The 13,083-nt window shown below is 39.1% G+C and overlaps 2 protein-coding genes across 2 annotated transcripts; both read right to left on the bottom strand.

The window, feature by feature from the left end:
* Positions 1 to 1,048: 1,048 nt before the first annotated feature.
* LOC100719389 (olfactory receptor 5B2-like) lies at positions 1,049 to 1,981 on the bottom strand. The gene has a single exon (XM_003464212.3). The coding sequence runs from the start codon at positions 1,979 to 1,981 to the stop codon at positions 1,049 to 1,051; it is 933 nt and encodes a 310-aa protein (XP_003464260.3).
* A 9,477-nt stretch (positions 1,982 to 11,458) lies between these two features.
* Positions 11,459 to 12,403, bottom strand: LOC101788921 (olfactory receptor 5B2-like). The gene has a single exon (XM_005001177.2). The coding sequence runs from the start codon at positions 12,401 to 12,403 to the stop codon at positions 11,459 to 11,461; it is 945 nt and encodes a 314-aa protein (XP_005001234.2).
* Between the last annotated feature and the right edge of the window lie 680 nt (positions 12,404 to 13,083).

The raw sequence follows: 13,083 nt of genomic DNA, 5'->3' as shown, positions 1-13,083 counted from the left end.
AGCCCATTATTCTCACCACTTTCTGAATCGGTTTAGAGCACCCTAATACCCCAAGTATGTTTTGTGTGGCTGCCGTGATGCTGAGTCAAACCAAAGTGTTTAAGTTTTTATAGAAACCTCTGCCCAATAGAAACGAGCTTCACTTCATTCTGTAGAGCACCCTGCAGCCTTTGGCTCCGCCCCCACAGTCGAAATGACCGCCAAGGAACGCGTGCTGAGTGCATTCAGGACACTGAGGCAGCCACAGCCGCACATAACGGATGCTCAGGAAAGAACATAGAAGGACCTGCTGCAGGAGGCAGCGAGAAGGCCAGGTCAGCACGTCTGAAGCGAGGGCTGTCCTGAGCGGGGTTCATGGCTGTGTGTCTTCTACTTTAATAAAAATTTTTAACATCCACCATATTTTATCATACCTGTACACTTGTCTAAACTGATAACATACACACCACCAAGAGTATAGATGAAAGTCTTGGGGAGATGTACCTCAGTGTATCTCTGTGTAAGCAGGAACATTGCTAATGGGGGAGCCCACGAGTATGCGAAGGCAGAGGGCATGTCAAAATATCTGTACATCCATTTCAACTTCTCTGTGAGCCTAAAACTAATGTTGATTTTTAGAAAATAAATCTAGGTATCAATCAATTTGTCAGGTTTTTTTATTAAAAACTATTCACAATGCTGACCAATATCTCACTGCAATGTGTGTGTGCCCACAAAGGGCACACACATTTTTATTCCTTGTTTACCACATATTTGTTTTGAAATGAAAAAGAGAAAATATAAATGGAGCAAAGAAATAACACAAATTTCATTTTGAAGATTTGACAAGCAAATTCCAAAACTTCTAACAATTTATTTCAGCCTTCCTCACATAGATAACACATTTCTGAAACATTTCCTTTTTATTAGATAACAGATTTCCAAAGCTGTAAATACATTAATTTACAATTTTTTCTGCATTGTGAAGCCTAAATATAACTCACTAGGTGAGGGTCTGAGAGCAATAAACTAAAATTACAATGCACAATATAAAGCTGAAATGCAAGCCTTATGTAGTAACTTTTGCTTTCTCCATCACCTTCTTGAAAGCATTTTTGACCTCCTTGTTCCTCAGGCTGTAGACCATGGGGTTCAGCATGGGGATGACCATGGTGTAGAACACAGATGCGATTTTATCAGTGTCCATGGAATGACTGGAGCTGGGCTGCAGGTACACGAAAATGGCAGTGCCATAGAAGATGGAGACTGTGGTGAGGTGGGAGGCACAGGTGGACAGAACCTTCTGGTGTCCCTGAGCTGAGTGCATCTTCAAAATGGTGATAAATATGAGTAGATAGGAAGTCAAGATAATTAGCAGAGCAAAACTCACATTAAAGCTTGACATAAAAACCAGAATCCCTTCACTAAGGTGTGTGTCAGAGCAAGACAGAGCCATGATTGCCAGAACATCACAGAAAAAGTGATGGACCACATTGGATTTACCAAACGAAAGGCTGAATATATCTCCAGTGTGAAAAACAGAATTCACGAAACCACAGATGTAGGAGCCTGTGGCCAGACAAGTACATACACTTGGGGTCATCATGCTGGAGTAATGCAGGGGCTTGCACACTGCAGCGTAGCGGTCATAGGCCATTGAAGCCAGGAGGTAATTTTCTACAGTGACAAAGAATACAAAGAAGAACATCTGAGCGGCACAAGCATTGTAGGACACGACCTTGTACCCTGTGAGAAACTCAGCCATGACTGTGGAGGTGACAGCCGAGGAGTATCCAATGTCCACCAGAGACAGGTTACTAAGGAAGAAGTACATGGGAATGTGCAGATGAGTGTCCATCAGAATCAACATGACCATCCCAAGGTTTCCAATCACATCACAGAGGTAAATGAGAGTAAACAGGGTAAAGAGAGGGGCCTGCAGTTCTGGGACATCAGTTAGTCCCAGGAGAACGAATTGTGTCACTTCTGTACAGTTCCTCATCTATTAGTTGGAAATCATGGGATGTCCTATAGCAACAAGAAATAAATGGAGTAAGACACAATAAAGGTACTTAGTTAAATCTAAATCACAGTGAGATTTCATATGACTCAAGTTATACTGGCATTATTAAAAAACTAACAAACGCTGGTAATGATGCTAAGAAGAAGGAACTCATGTATTTTGGTTGAGAGTAAGTTAATGTGTCCATTATGAAAAGCAGTATGAAAGGCTCAGGAAGTTAAAACTGAATATTTCCTGTGATTCAACATCACCATTTATGAGATGTACCAAAGAAAACAGACAGAATTGAAAACATTACACGGAGTGAAGTAAATCAGACACAAAAACATAAATACTCCATGATCCTACTCTTATATGGAAGCTAAAAAATTTGATCTTAATGTACATTTGCAATTTCTTGAGATCAAGAGAGTATAGAAGGAGGGCATAACAATTGGATAAAGAGAACCCAGAGCACAGTCAAAGGGGTAATTTGTGAACTCCTGCAGCACAGTAGGGGGACTACAGTTCACTGTCATCTGCTGGGTGCTTTGGGAATAACTGGATCTTGGAGGCAGCAGAAAGGAAGCAGCACTTACAGAGACTCCAAGGCCTGCCTAAGTTCACTCAGGTGTGACTGTCAGGAGGTGCACACAAGGACACTGGCACAGGCTCAGACAGGAGAGCACACAGGTGAAATACAGAAGGGCGAGCTCCATTAAGAAGTGGAACCACCCACCTGGCCAGGCTCTGCTCCAGGCACAGGTTTGGAGACGGAGCAATTCATGAAATGCACAGAACCTTGCACGGAAGAAGCCGGGGCAGGGGCAGCAGCTTGGCTCTCACCCCAGATGTTGTTTACTCCAAGCCTCATTCACTCCGTCTGCAGAATGAAAACACAAGACCTCACCCGCAAGGTATTATTTTGAGAATTAATAAACCAATCCTCAGTGCTTTCTGAGTCATGAGGTTCTCCCCCTAGGGCATTACCCAAAGCCTGTTATCCTAACAGGGAAGGAGTTCCTCATTCACTGCACCTGCTCCAGCCAATCTGGAGATCAAGCTATTCTGTGAAACATGCAAGATCCTCTAGAGAAGAAGCCAGGAATGTGGATGTCACATGGTACTTACCTCGGTCCACTGATCCTCAGGGCCAGCACAAATCAGGTCAGAGCTGGAGAAAAGAACAGGAGACAGCTCCCCATTCACGCAGATCCAGGAGCCATAGAAAAGAGGCCTCCAAAAGCACATAAACTCTCCAAAAGCTGAACACACAGATGCAGAAATAGATGAAACTCCACATGAAGAAGTTAAAAAAACTGATAGATACAAGGATTAGTAACATCAGAGAAGAACCATATAAGCAGTTGACCTAGAAAAGAACAGTCAGAGCAAAGAACTGAAGATGAGATGGAAGTGCTAGAACATGCAGAGAGGATCAAGGAAAGAGAGAGAACAAGAACTACTGAACAAAAGTTCTTGGAAAAATCTAAAACAACTTGAGGTTCATTGGTCAAAAGAAAGCATTGAAACATAGGTCAATGGCTTAAAAATACAGACATTGATGTTATGATAGAAAATTTCACAAAACTGAAGAATGAGATGGATTCCCAGATAAGGCCGGCAACCAGAACTCAAACACGTACGACCAGAGTAGATCTTTGCAGAACACATCATGCTTGAAATGCCAGAAATTCAGGTCAAATAATCAATATTAGAAGCCATTAGAGGAAGCACCATCTCATGGGAGTGTGCCCAGAATAATAATTACAGATTTCCCAACAGAAACATTAGAGGCCAGGAGGGCTTGAAACAAAACTTTTCAACCCCAGAAAGAAAATACTTGTCTACATCTAAGTCTTCAATATTTATACCTGCTTTCTCTCCCAGTAGACTTAATACTTCTGTTCTAGTATTTAGATCTTTGATCCATTCTGACTGTAGTTTAGCGCATGGTGATAGAAGTGGGTCTAATTTTAGTCTTTGTAGACAGCCAGTTTTTCCAGCGTCATTTATTAAAAGGGCTATCTTTTTCTAGTGAATGTATTTGGCCCCTGGCACAGAGCTCATGAACCAACCCAAACTGCACGGGAAATAGTCCAAAGAATGATCAGTTTGGGTCTATCTAATTAAAATGCTTTTGTGCATCAAAAAGAAATCACCAACACTGAAAATACAACCCACAGAGTCAGAAAAAATTTTAGCGAATTGTCCCTCAAAGGATTTATATCTAAAACACATAAAAAATTTAAAAATTGAACCCCCAAATTCAAAAACCCAATTGAAAAATGGCCATCTGATATCAATACACACTTCTCAGATAAAGGAATACAGATTGAAGATTAATATAAAAAACATTCAACATGATTGCTAATTCAAGAAATGCAAGTTAAAACATCACTGCAATTACCTTTTACCGCGGAAAAAGTGGCTGCCATCAAGAAATCAACCAATAACAAATGCTGGAGAGACTGACAGGGGCTTCTCCACTGTTGGTGGGAGTGTAGACTCACGAAACCACTGTAAAAATCAGTCTGTAGATTCCTCAAAAAACTAGAATTAGAGGTACCAATTGACGAAGCTATTCCCCTTCTCGTTATCTTGCCAGAAAAGTTTAAAACATCATACCACGGCAATATATAAGCACCTATATTTATAGCAGCACAATTTGTAATAGCTAAATCTTGGAAACAACCCAAATATCTATCAACAAAAGAATAGATTAAAGTTTTACAATGGAGCACTACTCACCCATAAAGAAGGATAAACTTGAGGCTTTTATATGTAAAGGGAAGCATACTTGAGACCAAAATCACAAGTGCAATAAATGAGGCTCATATGTGTAAACATCGTATTATCTCCCTGATGTGAGAAACTGTAAGAGTAAATGTGATTTAAAATATACAACAGGTACTGTGAAATAGAAAGAAATTGTTCAAAAGGAAAAAAGAACTAGAATGAGGGAAAGTAAGGAAAGAAAAATGCAAGTTAGCTGTACTATTAGTGTCTCTGAAAAGGAAGGTTTGTGCTAATATCGACTGGAGAATTCTTTATGCCCATATTTTTATGAATTTCATATATATATTTCATATATATACTCATATATATATAGCCATATACATATATATGGATAAAATCATAAAAAAGAAATTATTAGTCAATTATTACCACATCCTACAAGACCTTCTCTTCAAGGTTAACGAAGAGAAGCAGCCCTTCTGGGTTAGGATAATGGTGGCCCTGAGGTGAGCTCAGCCCTCAGAGACAGTTCTGAGAGAAAGACGCAGAATCTGCTACAGAGTCTGCGCACTGGGAGGAGAGGCACAGAGCCCCACCGTTACTACCTGGGCACCACTGGTCCCACCCCACTTCTCTGAGCTCATTTATTCTATCTGCAAAATGAAACTGCTGATGAGACCTACCCTCAAGGTATTACTTTGAGAACTAATGAAAAAATAAATTTTAAGAGCAAGGAATAAAGGACTGGATATTTAGCACAGTCTGATGAGTGTGGGCTGTGGTCATCCTATGGGATGGACTAGTGGCCTCTGTGCTTGCTTGGTAAATGTGGATAGTTTCATACGTGGGTAAACCTGGAAGCATCATCTGCAGCTTGCTTTTTTCTTCACAGGAGCACCTCTGAGACGATAAATTACTATTCTTGTTCTGTCCTTTTTCTACTCAGATGATCGGCTGCTCTGGGAGCCCATGTGTTAATTACTTTCAGGAAATCCACTTTTCAGCCCTCCCTGAGAGAGCCTTCTTTTCTTAAACTCATCCATCCACTTGTAATTTTCAATATTGGGCTGAATATAGTTGCTTTGGATTTAAAGTGCCTTGTTCCTGGGTTACCTTCTGCCTGAAGCTCTGTGTTTGTAGAAAGCGCCACTTGAAAAATTATGATTTGAATTAGTTCTTGTGTAGGAATAATATTTTAAATCTGAAAAGTTGTCCACTCTCTGCTAACCACCCTACCATCCTCCATCATCTCTCCAAGCTGCAGTTGGTCAGCATAACCCTTAAAACTTTGCATTTGCCAGCCTGAATACACACAATCACTTCTAGAAAATCTTGTTCTACAATTAAAATGTAAAGAGCTTTAGATATAAATGTGCAAATTTCTGTGGTGGGTATTATTATTTAATTATGTTAATTAAAGGGTTGAAAAGCCAGGTGATATTTTACAACTTTGCAACTCATAAGAAACATCCAGAATTCAAGGTTGAAAACCAGCTTTAATCTAATCAAAGTTTGCACCATTCACCACTTATGGCACTGTCAGTGTGGTTAGACGTTTTAGTGATCGTGGGCATGAGTGATGGACAAAAGATTAAAATGCAGTTCAGATCTTGTTAATTCATTTAGTTACCTTTGAAGGTTAAACAGCTATCAATTCACACGACTGGTACTATGTCTGTTTTACCTCTAGTAGGAGAATAACAGTAAACAAAGCTGAAATTAAAATTTAGAGCCAGATGTAGTGTGTGTGCCTGTAATCCCAGCATTTAGGAGGCTGATGCAAGAGGATTTCCATGAGTTTGAGACCAGCCTGGAGTATATAATAAGGTCAAGGACTACACAAGAGACCCTATATCAAAAATAAATAAATAAATGCATGTATACATATACATACCAAAAAACTCAAAGCCTCAACTTGTTTCTGTTCATCTTCTCTAGGAAAGCAGTATAATGTTTCCTAAGTCTCACCACACTCCCTGCTACTGCAAGTTTTGACATTCATATCCCCAGACTCAACTTATAGCTATACAACAACAACATCAACAAAATATTTACAACATCTATTTCTGTGTTTACATAACAAGGGGCCGTGTAGCTGTCACTCTGCTTTTGCATGAATTATGCTTTTCAGTAAACATGGAAGCCCAGTGATTTATATGCTAATCATACCGTGATCAAGTGGCTTTGAAAACGTAGCTGGATGTGTGGATGGAAGCAAAGAAGGTCCCCTTGCTGCTGGAGAAGAAGCAATGATCAATCCGAGGTAGAGAGTCTAAAAACAGAAACGCAACCATGGAACAACACCAAGTCCTGGTGGAGAAGCTTCTCACATGCACTTGGGTTAAAAGGTTTCGTGTTTTCCAAAGGAATCACAGAGGAAACTCTACTTGGGGCCCAGAGCCGGACTCGAGTCCCAAATCAATCGCCTGTTCTCAGAACTGCAGGGCATATGCTGGTCCCTTAAAATACAGCACACAGGTGCTGTTGGGATTTGAGGGCCCAGTGCACGGGAACTTAGGGGAACCGTAGGGGACAGAGCTCTCCAGAGGCCCCTCATGTGAGAGCATCTCCAGCTCCTCACCCTGCCCCTAGAGACACAGGGCAAGGGCCCCAGGGACCTCGCAAATAGGTTCCCTAATGCACAGGGGTCTTCCAGTTGCTTGTTTTTCACTTGTCACCTAATTCATGCATAACTGACAAACAGGAAGATCCACGCTTTCCGGCACACATTTGTACGAATCTGCTCAAATGTGCATAGTGATGTCACTACTACTACAAGCGAGAGGCGGTCCATTCCCCCATCCCTATGAACACCCGAGACTGTGGTTAACCCTCTGCCACCACGTCCCTGGAAACCCCTGACAGCCTCTGTCCGGTCTGTTTGGCCTCTGAAAGAAACTCGGCTCCTGCAGCCCTTGAGTCTGGCTTCTCTTCCTTAGGGGATGGATTTGGGCTCCATCACTGTGACTGTCCTTATCAGTAGAGGAACCTTTGTATTGTGGTGTGGTATCTCCTCAGAATGAATGAAGATCCAGAAGATGAGAAAACTTTATGTGCAAATTCGGAGCATTAACAACTTCAAAGCATCTGAAGGCAGAAACATGTTGTGGGCATTTGCTGTATATTTTTATTGCATATAGTTTAAAATGGGCAGTAAGCCGGTTTGACATAGATTTCCTTAGTGAAATATTTACTAAAATCAAAGAAACCAACATATCTGTCATCTCATATAACTACTCTCCTTTATTTTCCAAGAGCACCTAAGGTTCATTCTGTTTGCAAAAATCCCTACAATAAAATATTGCCAGCGTATTCTTCAGCCATGTGTGACTTAACTGTCATAGTGAGCACAATGGAAATGCTTTTATTTGTTTCTCCAGCATTCTTCTTAAATTTTGAAATGAAAAAAAGAATAATGATGATGATACATAATTTCAAAACAAAGAAAAAGCAAATTAACAATGGTTTACATATTTCATATTGTTATATTCAAAGTAGCTGCTAGAGTATAAGACATATGTATGAAAAAATGATCAAATGATGAAAGCACAAACTATTCTTTTAGATAAACTAAGAGATCAGAAGTATGATTGTCTAGCATTACACATACAGAGAGGGGTGAAGGGGAGGATTGTTTCCCTTCTTTCTTCCTTTATCCCCATCTCAGTTGTTACTTCCTTTTGAGCAGTTTCCTCCCCTTTCTCTTCTATAATATCTATTGTACATTTTGGTTCTTATTCACTCATTCAGCATTTTATACTAGGGAGACAATATGATGTTTACACATGCAAGTCTAATTTACTTCAGTTATGATGATGGTCTCATGTTGCATTCACTTATCTGTAAAAGCCCCAGCGTGTCCTTCTTTATAACTGAATAATACTCCATTTCATAAAAATACCACATCTTTATTAACCATTCCATGATTGAAGGGCATTTGGGCTTTTTCTAAGATTTAGCTATCACAAATTGTGCTGCTATATTCCATTGGTTTTAACATGTTGTATCTTATTATATTTTAATATATGTGATAGTGCAAACAAAATTTTTTATAGGCAAAGAGATATAGAAATCATTGTTCGTTTTCTGTTAGCTGGTTCTAAATATCCTGTAATACTTTCATTCTCTTGAATGGCTTCACACTGTCTCGACTGTCTCAATATGTTTAATGCTATAGTATATGAAGTTATACTCAAATATTTCAAGGAAAGAGACACTATGGTAACTACTATTATGTCAGGTTATCTGGTGGTGAAACACAGTGATGCTTAAATTGTTCGGTTCTGACCTGTGTTGTTCTGTTGCTATGTCCTCTTTTATCTCAATTTCCCTTTTTTTCTTTTTTAAAAATTATTTTATTTATTCTTATTTTTTTTAATTAAGGGAAAACTAACTTAAAAAATAGCGGGATATATTATAGTGACTTTTTTGTTTTTCTATTAACATGATTTGAACCCCTGTATTGCTCTCCCCATCCTGTTCTGACTGATTTTACTGTATTCTGTTTTGTTTGATAGTATCAAGTTTGAGGGTATAGCCAACCACTTTGAAGGCAATAAGATTTACTATGATGCCCATTATAGTTTGAGTATTATCTTCTTTTGAAGTCCCATAAGCTCTCCAATTTAGGTTTTATTGGTCTTGCTCTGTACCGTTTTGTTCAATTCTATTATACCTGATGATATAGGCAACTCTTTTTAAGATAGTAAGAGGCATAATGGTACCCATTGTTGATCACCTGGTATTCTGTTTTTGCATCATGTACTATGTCCATCCTTCTGTTCTAACTGACTCTGTTTTGCTTTGTCACATTTGGGGTTTTTTTTTTCTCTCTTCAAAATAAGTAATAAGAACTGTGGGAGTAATAAAACCCAAAATGTGTAATTGTTAATGAAAAAAAGAGAGGAAAAGAAAATGATCTAAAGGATATAACTGCATGTATATTTAAGTGTGTAGGACAGGAAATCATAGTACTGAGTTTTCGTTGGATCACTGAACAGAACTGTCTGCAATCTCACTGTATGAATGCCCATTTTGTATGCTTTAATTTTGTAATTTGGACAACTGTTTCTAAGATGACTATACAGTGAGACTGTATCTCAAAACAAAACTAAACAACCTGTTAGATGTGTTTTGTTTACTTTTCTCTCCTGGCTTGGACAAAATACCTGACACCCAAAGTGAAGGAAGGAAAGGCTTATTTACTTCACTGTTTGTGGAGGTTTCAGTCCATAATCAGTTAGCTCCAAGGCAGGGTGCCATGGCACAGAGGCCACACTTCAAGGCAGCAGCCAGCAAAAACAGCCAGAGCAAAAAAGGGGAAGAGAAATTCTCTTTTCTTCTCTTATATGGTACACCAGCATCTGCCTGCAGGGCCAGTGTAGCACTCACAAAATCTCCTTGTCCTCCTTTGCACAGGATGAGGATATTTATAAAGAATCCTGACTTCCTGCTGAGTCTCTTAGTTAAATTTCTAAATTGTTCAAGTTGACACAGTGTATCAACCATAACAACAGTTACCCAACTAAAGAAATAAGGGCAGATGTTAGTCACGATCTAATGTAATGTGCATGCATCCTCATGGATCATACATATATACTTGGACTTCTATTCGTGGAATTGTTTGTATTGCTATTTTAAACATATGTTTGTAATGCCATGTGATAGAGAAAATATGTGTAGAACAATTAACAACAATAAGAGAGGAATGCAACTTTTCAATGGTAAATAATCCAACTAGGACTAGATCATCTTTAAAAAAAAGTACAAATGGAAAGAAATACATTTTTAAAAATGATCAGTATCATTAGCTATCAGGAAAAGGCAAATTACTTCAATGAAATATGATCTCATCCCAATGACCATAGCTTACTATTTAAAAACCACAAATAAAAATGAAAAAGAGAAAGGACCTGGTATATATTATTGATAGAAATGTAAATTAGTACAATGGTTTTACACAAGAGTGGAAAGCTACCACGATAAAACTAAACTTTTCTTTTGATTTTGTATTATAGGGATTCAGGGTGAATCAAGCACTTACCACTGAACTACATTCATCAAAGTAGGTCTTCTATGTGATTCAGCAATCCATCTTTTGTTTATAGAGACAAAAGGGAAGGAAATCACTGGGCCAACAAAACACCTGCACTCCCCTGTTTATGATTGCACCATCCACAATGATAAGACACGAAGTCAATGTGGGTGCCCATCAACAGATGAAGGGGTGAAAAAGTGCACATATATGTAATGGAATACACAAATCCACAAAAAGTAATTACGCAGTGTCATTTGCAGCAAAATGGATGAAACTGGAAAGTGTTTTGTTAAAAGAAATATAAGCTTTAAAAGAAGCTTTAAAATACAGAATACTACACACAGAATAGCGATTGCTAAAGCGTGAGAATGGGTCGGGAGAGAGTAGGGAAAGGAAAGCTGGATTTGATCAGTGAATCCTGTATGTTTGTGTTGAAAATTCACACTGAATCCAATTCATATGTGAAATTCATGCATGTAAATCAAAATTTTTAAACGAACTTAGTAAGGTTTTTGACAAGCAAAACCTAAAGCATCTTATGGTGTCACTGAACCATCATCATTCTGATATTAGTTTTTTACTAGACAATAGAATGAAGCAATAAGAATATGACCAAGGAAATAAACATAATTTGAAGATTAAAATTTGAATGAAAATGAACCCAAGGCACCCCAAACTAGTTTACTGTGCATCACACATCATTAAAATCTCAATACTAGAGATGATTTAGCCTTCTCAAAAATCTTTTTGAGTGCACTCTTCACCTCTTTGTTCCTCAGGCTGTAGACCAGGGGGTTCAGCATGGGGATGACCATGGTGTAGAACACAGATGCCATCTTGTCTGTATCCATGGAGTGACTGGAGCTGGGCTGTATGTACATGAAGATGATCGTTCCATAGAAGATGGAGACAGCAGTGAAGTGGGAGGCACAGGTAGACAGAGCCTTCTGATATCCCTTAGCAGAGCGCATCTTCAAGATGGTGATAAATATGAACATGTAGGAAATGAGCACAACTAGAAGAGCACCAAAGACATTGAAACTTGTAAGGAAGATAAGAACCATCTCAATAACGTGTTTGTCTGAACAAGAGAGAACCCTGACTGCTGGAACATCACAGAAAAAGTGGTGGACCACATTGGCCTTACAGAAGGAGAGACTGAATGTGCCCCCAGTATGGAAGGAGGCATCCAGGAAACCACAGAAGTAGGAGCCTAGGACCAGACACACACACACACTCTTCGACATGATCGTGGGGTAATGCAAGGGTTTGCACACTGCTGCACAGCGATCATAAGCCATTAATGCCAACGTGGCATTTTCCACAGAAACAAAGACCACAAAGAAAAACATCTGAGCAGCACATGCAGTGTAAGAGATGACCTTGTCTTTCATAAGGAGCCCAGCCATCGCTGTGGGAGAGACAGCTGAAGAGTATCCAAAATCTGCCAAAGAAAGATTACCGAGGAAAAAATACATGGGCGTATGGAGGCAGGAGTCCAGGACGATCAGGAAGGCCATCCCCAGGTTCCCCAAAACACTGATGAGGTAGATGAGGGTGAACAAGGTGAAGAGGGGAATGTGTAGCTCTGTAGAGCTGGTCAGACCATCCAGGATGAAATATTTCACCTCAGTATTATTAGCCATGGGAAATTCAAGTTTTCTACAGTAATGGGGGAAAAAAAAACAATGGTTGGTAAGAGACTGCACTGAAATATAAAATTTTTTTTATCATCTTCTTCGTCATTCACAGTCCTCTAAGGCAAAAATCTGAACAGAAAAATATCCAAGAAATAAATGATCTGTTAATTATACTGTTGAAGCTAAAGGGTCCTCATCAATGGCACAGCCTAAATGGCACCAGTTAAACAAACAAAATGAGGTTAGAAAGATGGAATATTTGTCTGAGGTTATGTGTTTGCAATAAATTCATCTCCTGAATCAGATTACCTGAGTCTATTAGAAGTTTCCATCTATCTCATGCTTATTACAAATATACACTTATGTTTAATATGTGAATAGCTTAAGCTTCTCAACAAGACTATGAGAGGTTAAATATTTTGTGTGGTTTACATTTGAGTATACACTGCTGAAGGCAAGACTGTTGACTCATACAGGCTGATGCATACACTCTTAGAAGATGTTTAAGCTGCTTTAAATTGGATCAGTTAATATTTACTCACTGCATGCACTGGCCCAAGCTCTGTGCTTGGAGAATGCAGCAATGCAACAGAGATGCTAGTAAAGCAAAGGAAGTATGGTGAACGTATCTCTAAAGATTTGCACACCAAGCAAAGAGATTCTGAAAATATTTGTGCTGGAGTTGA

The sequence above is a fragment of the Cavia porcellus genome, unplaced genomic scaffold (assembly GCF_034190915.1).
Source record: "Cavia porcellus strain 051 isolate PalLab524CR breed Dunkin Hartley unplaced genomic scaffold, mCavPor4.1 scaffold_17, whole genome shotgun sequence".
Taxonomy (NCBI): domain Eukaryota; kingdom Metazoa; phylum Chordata; class Mammalia; order Rodentia; family Caviidae; genus Cavia; species Cavia porcellus.
The sequence above is the reverse complement of the archived record's forward strand: the minus strand, read 5'-3'. Positions and strand labels throughout refer to the sequence as shown.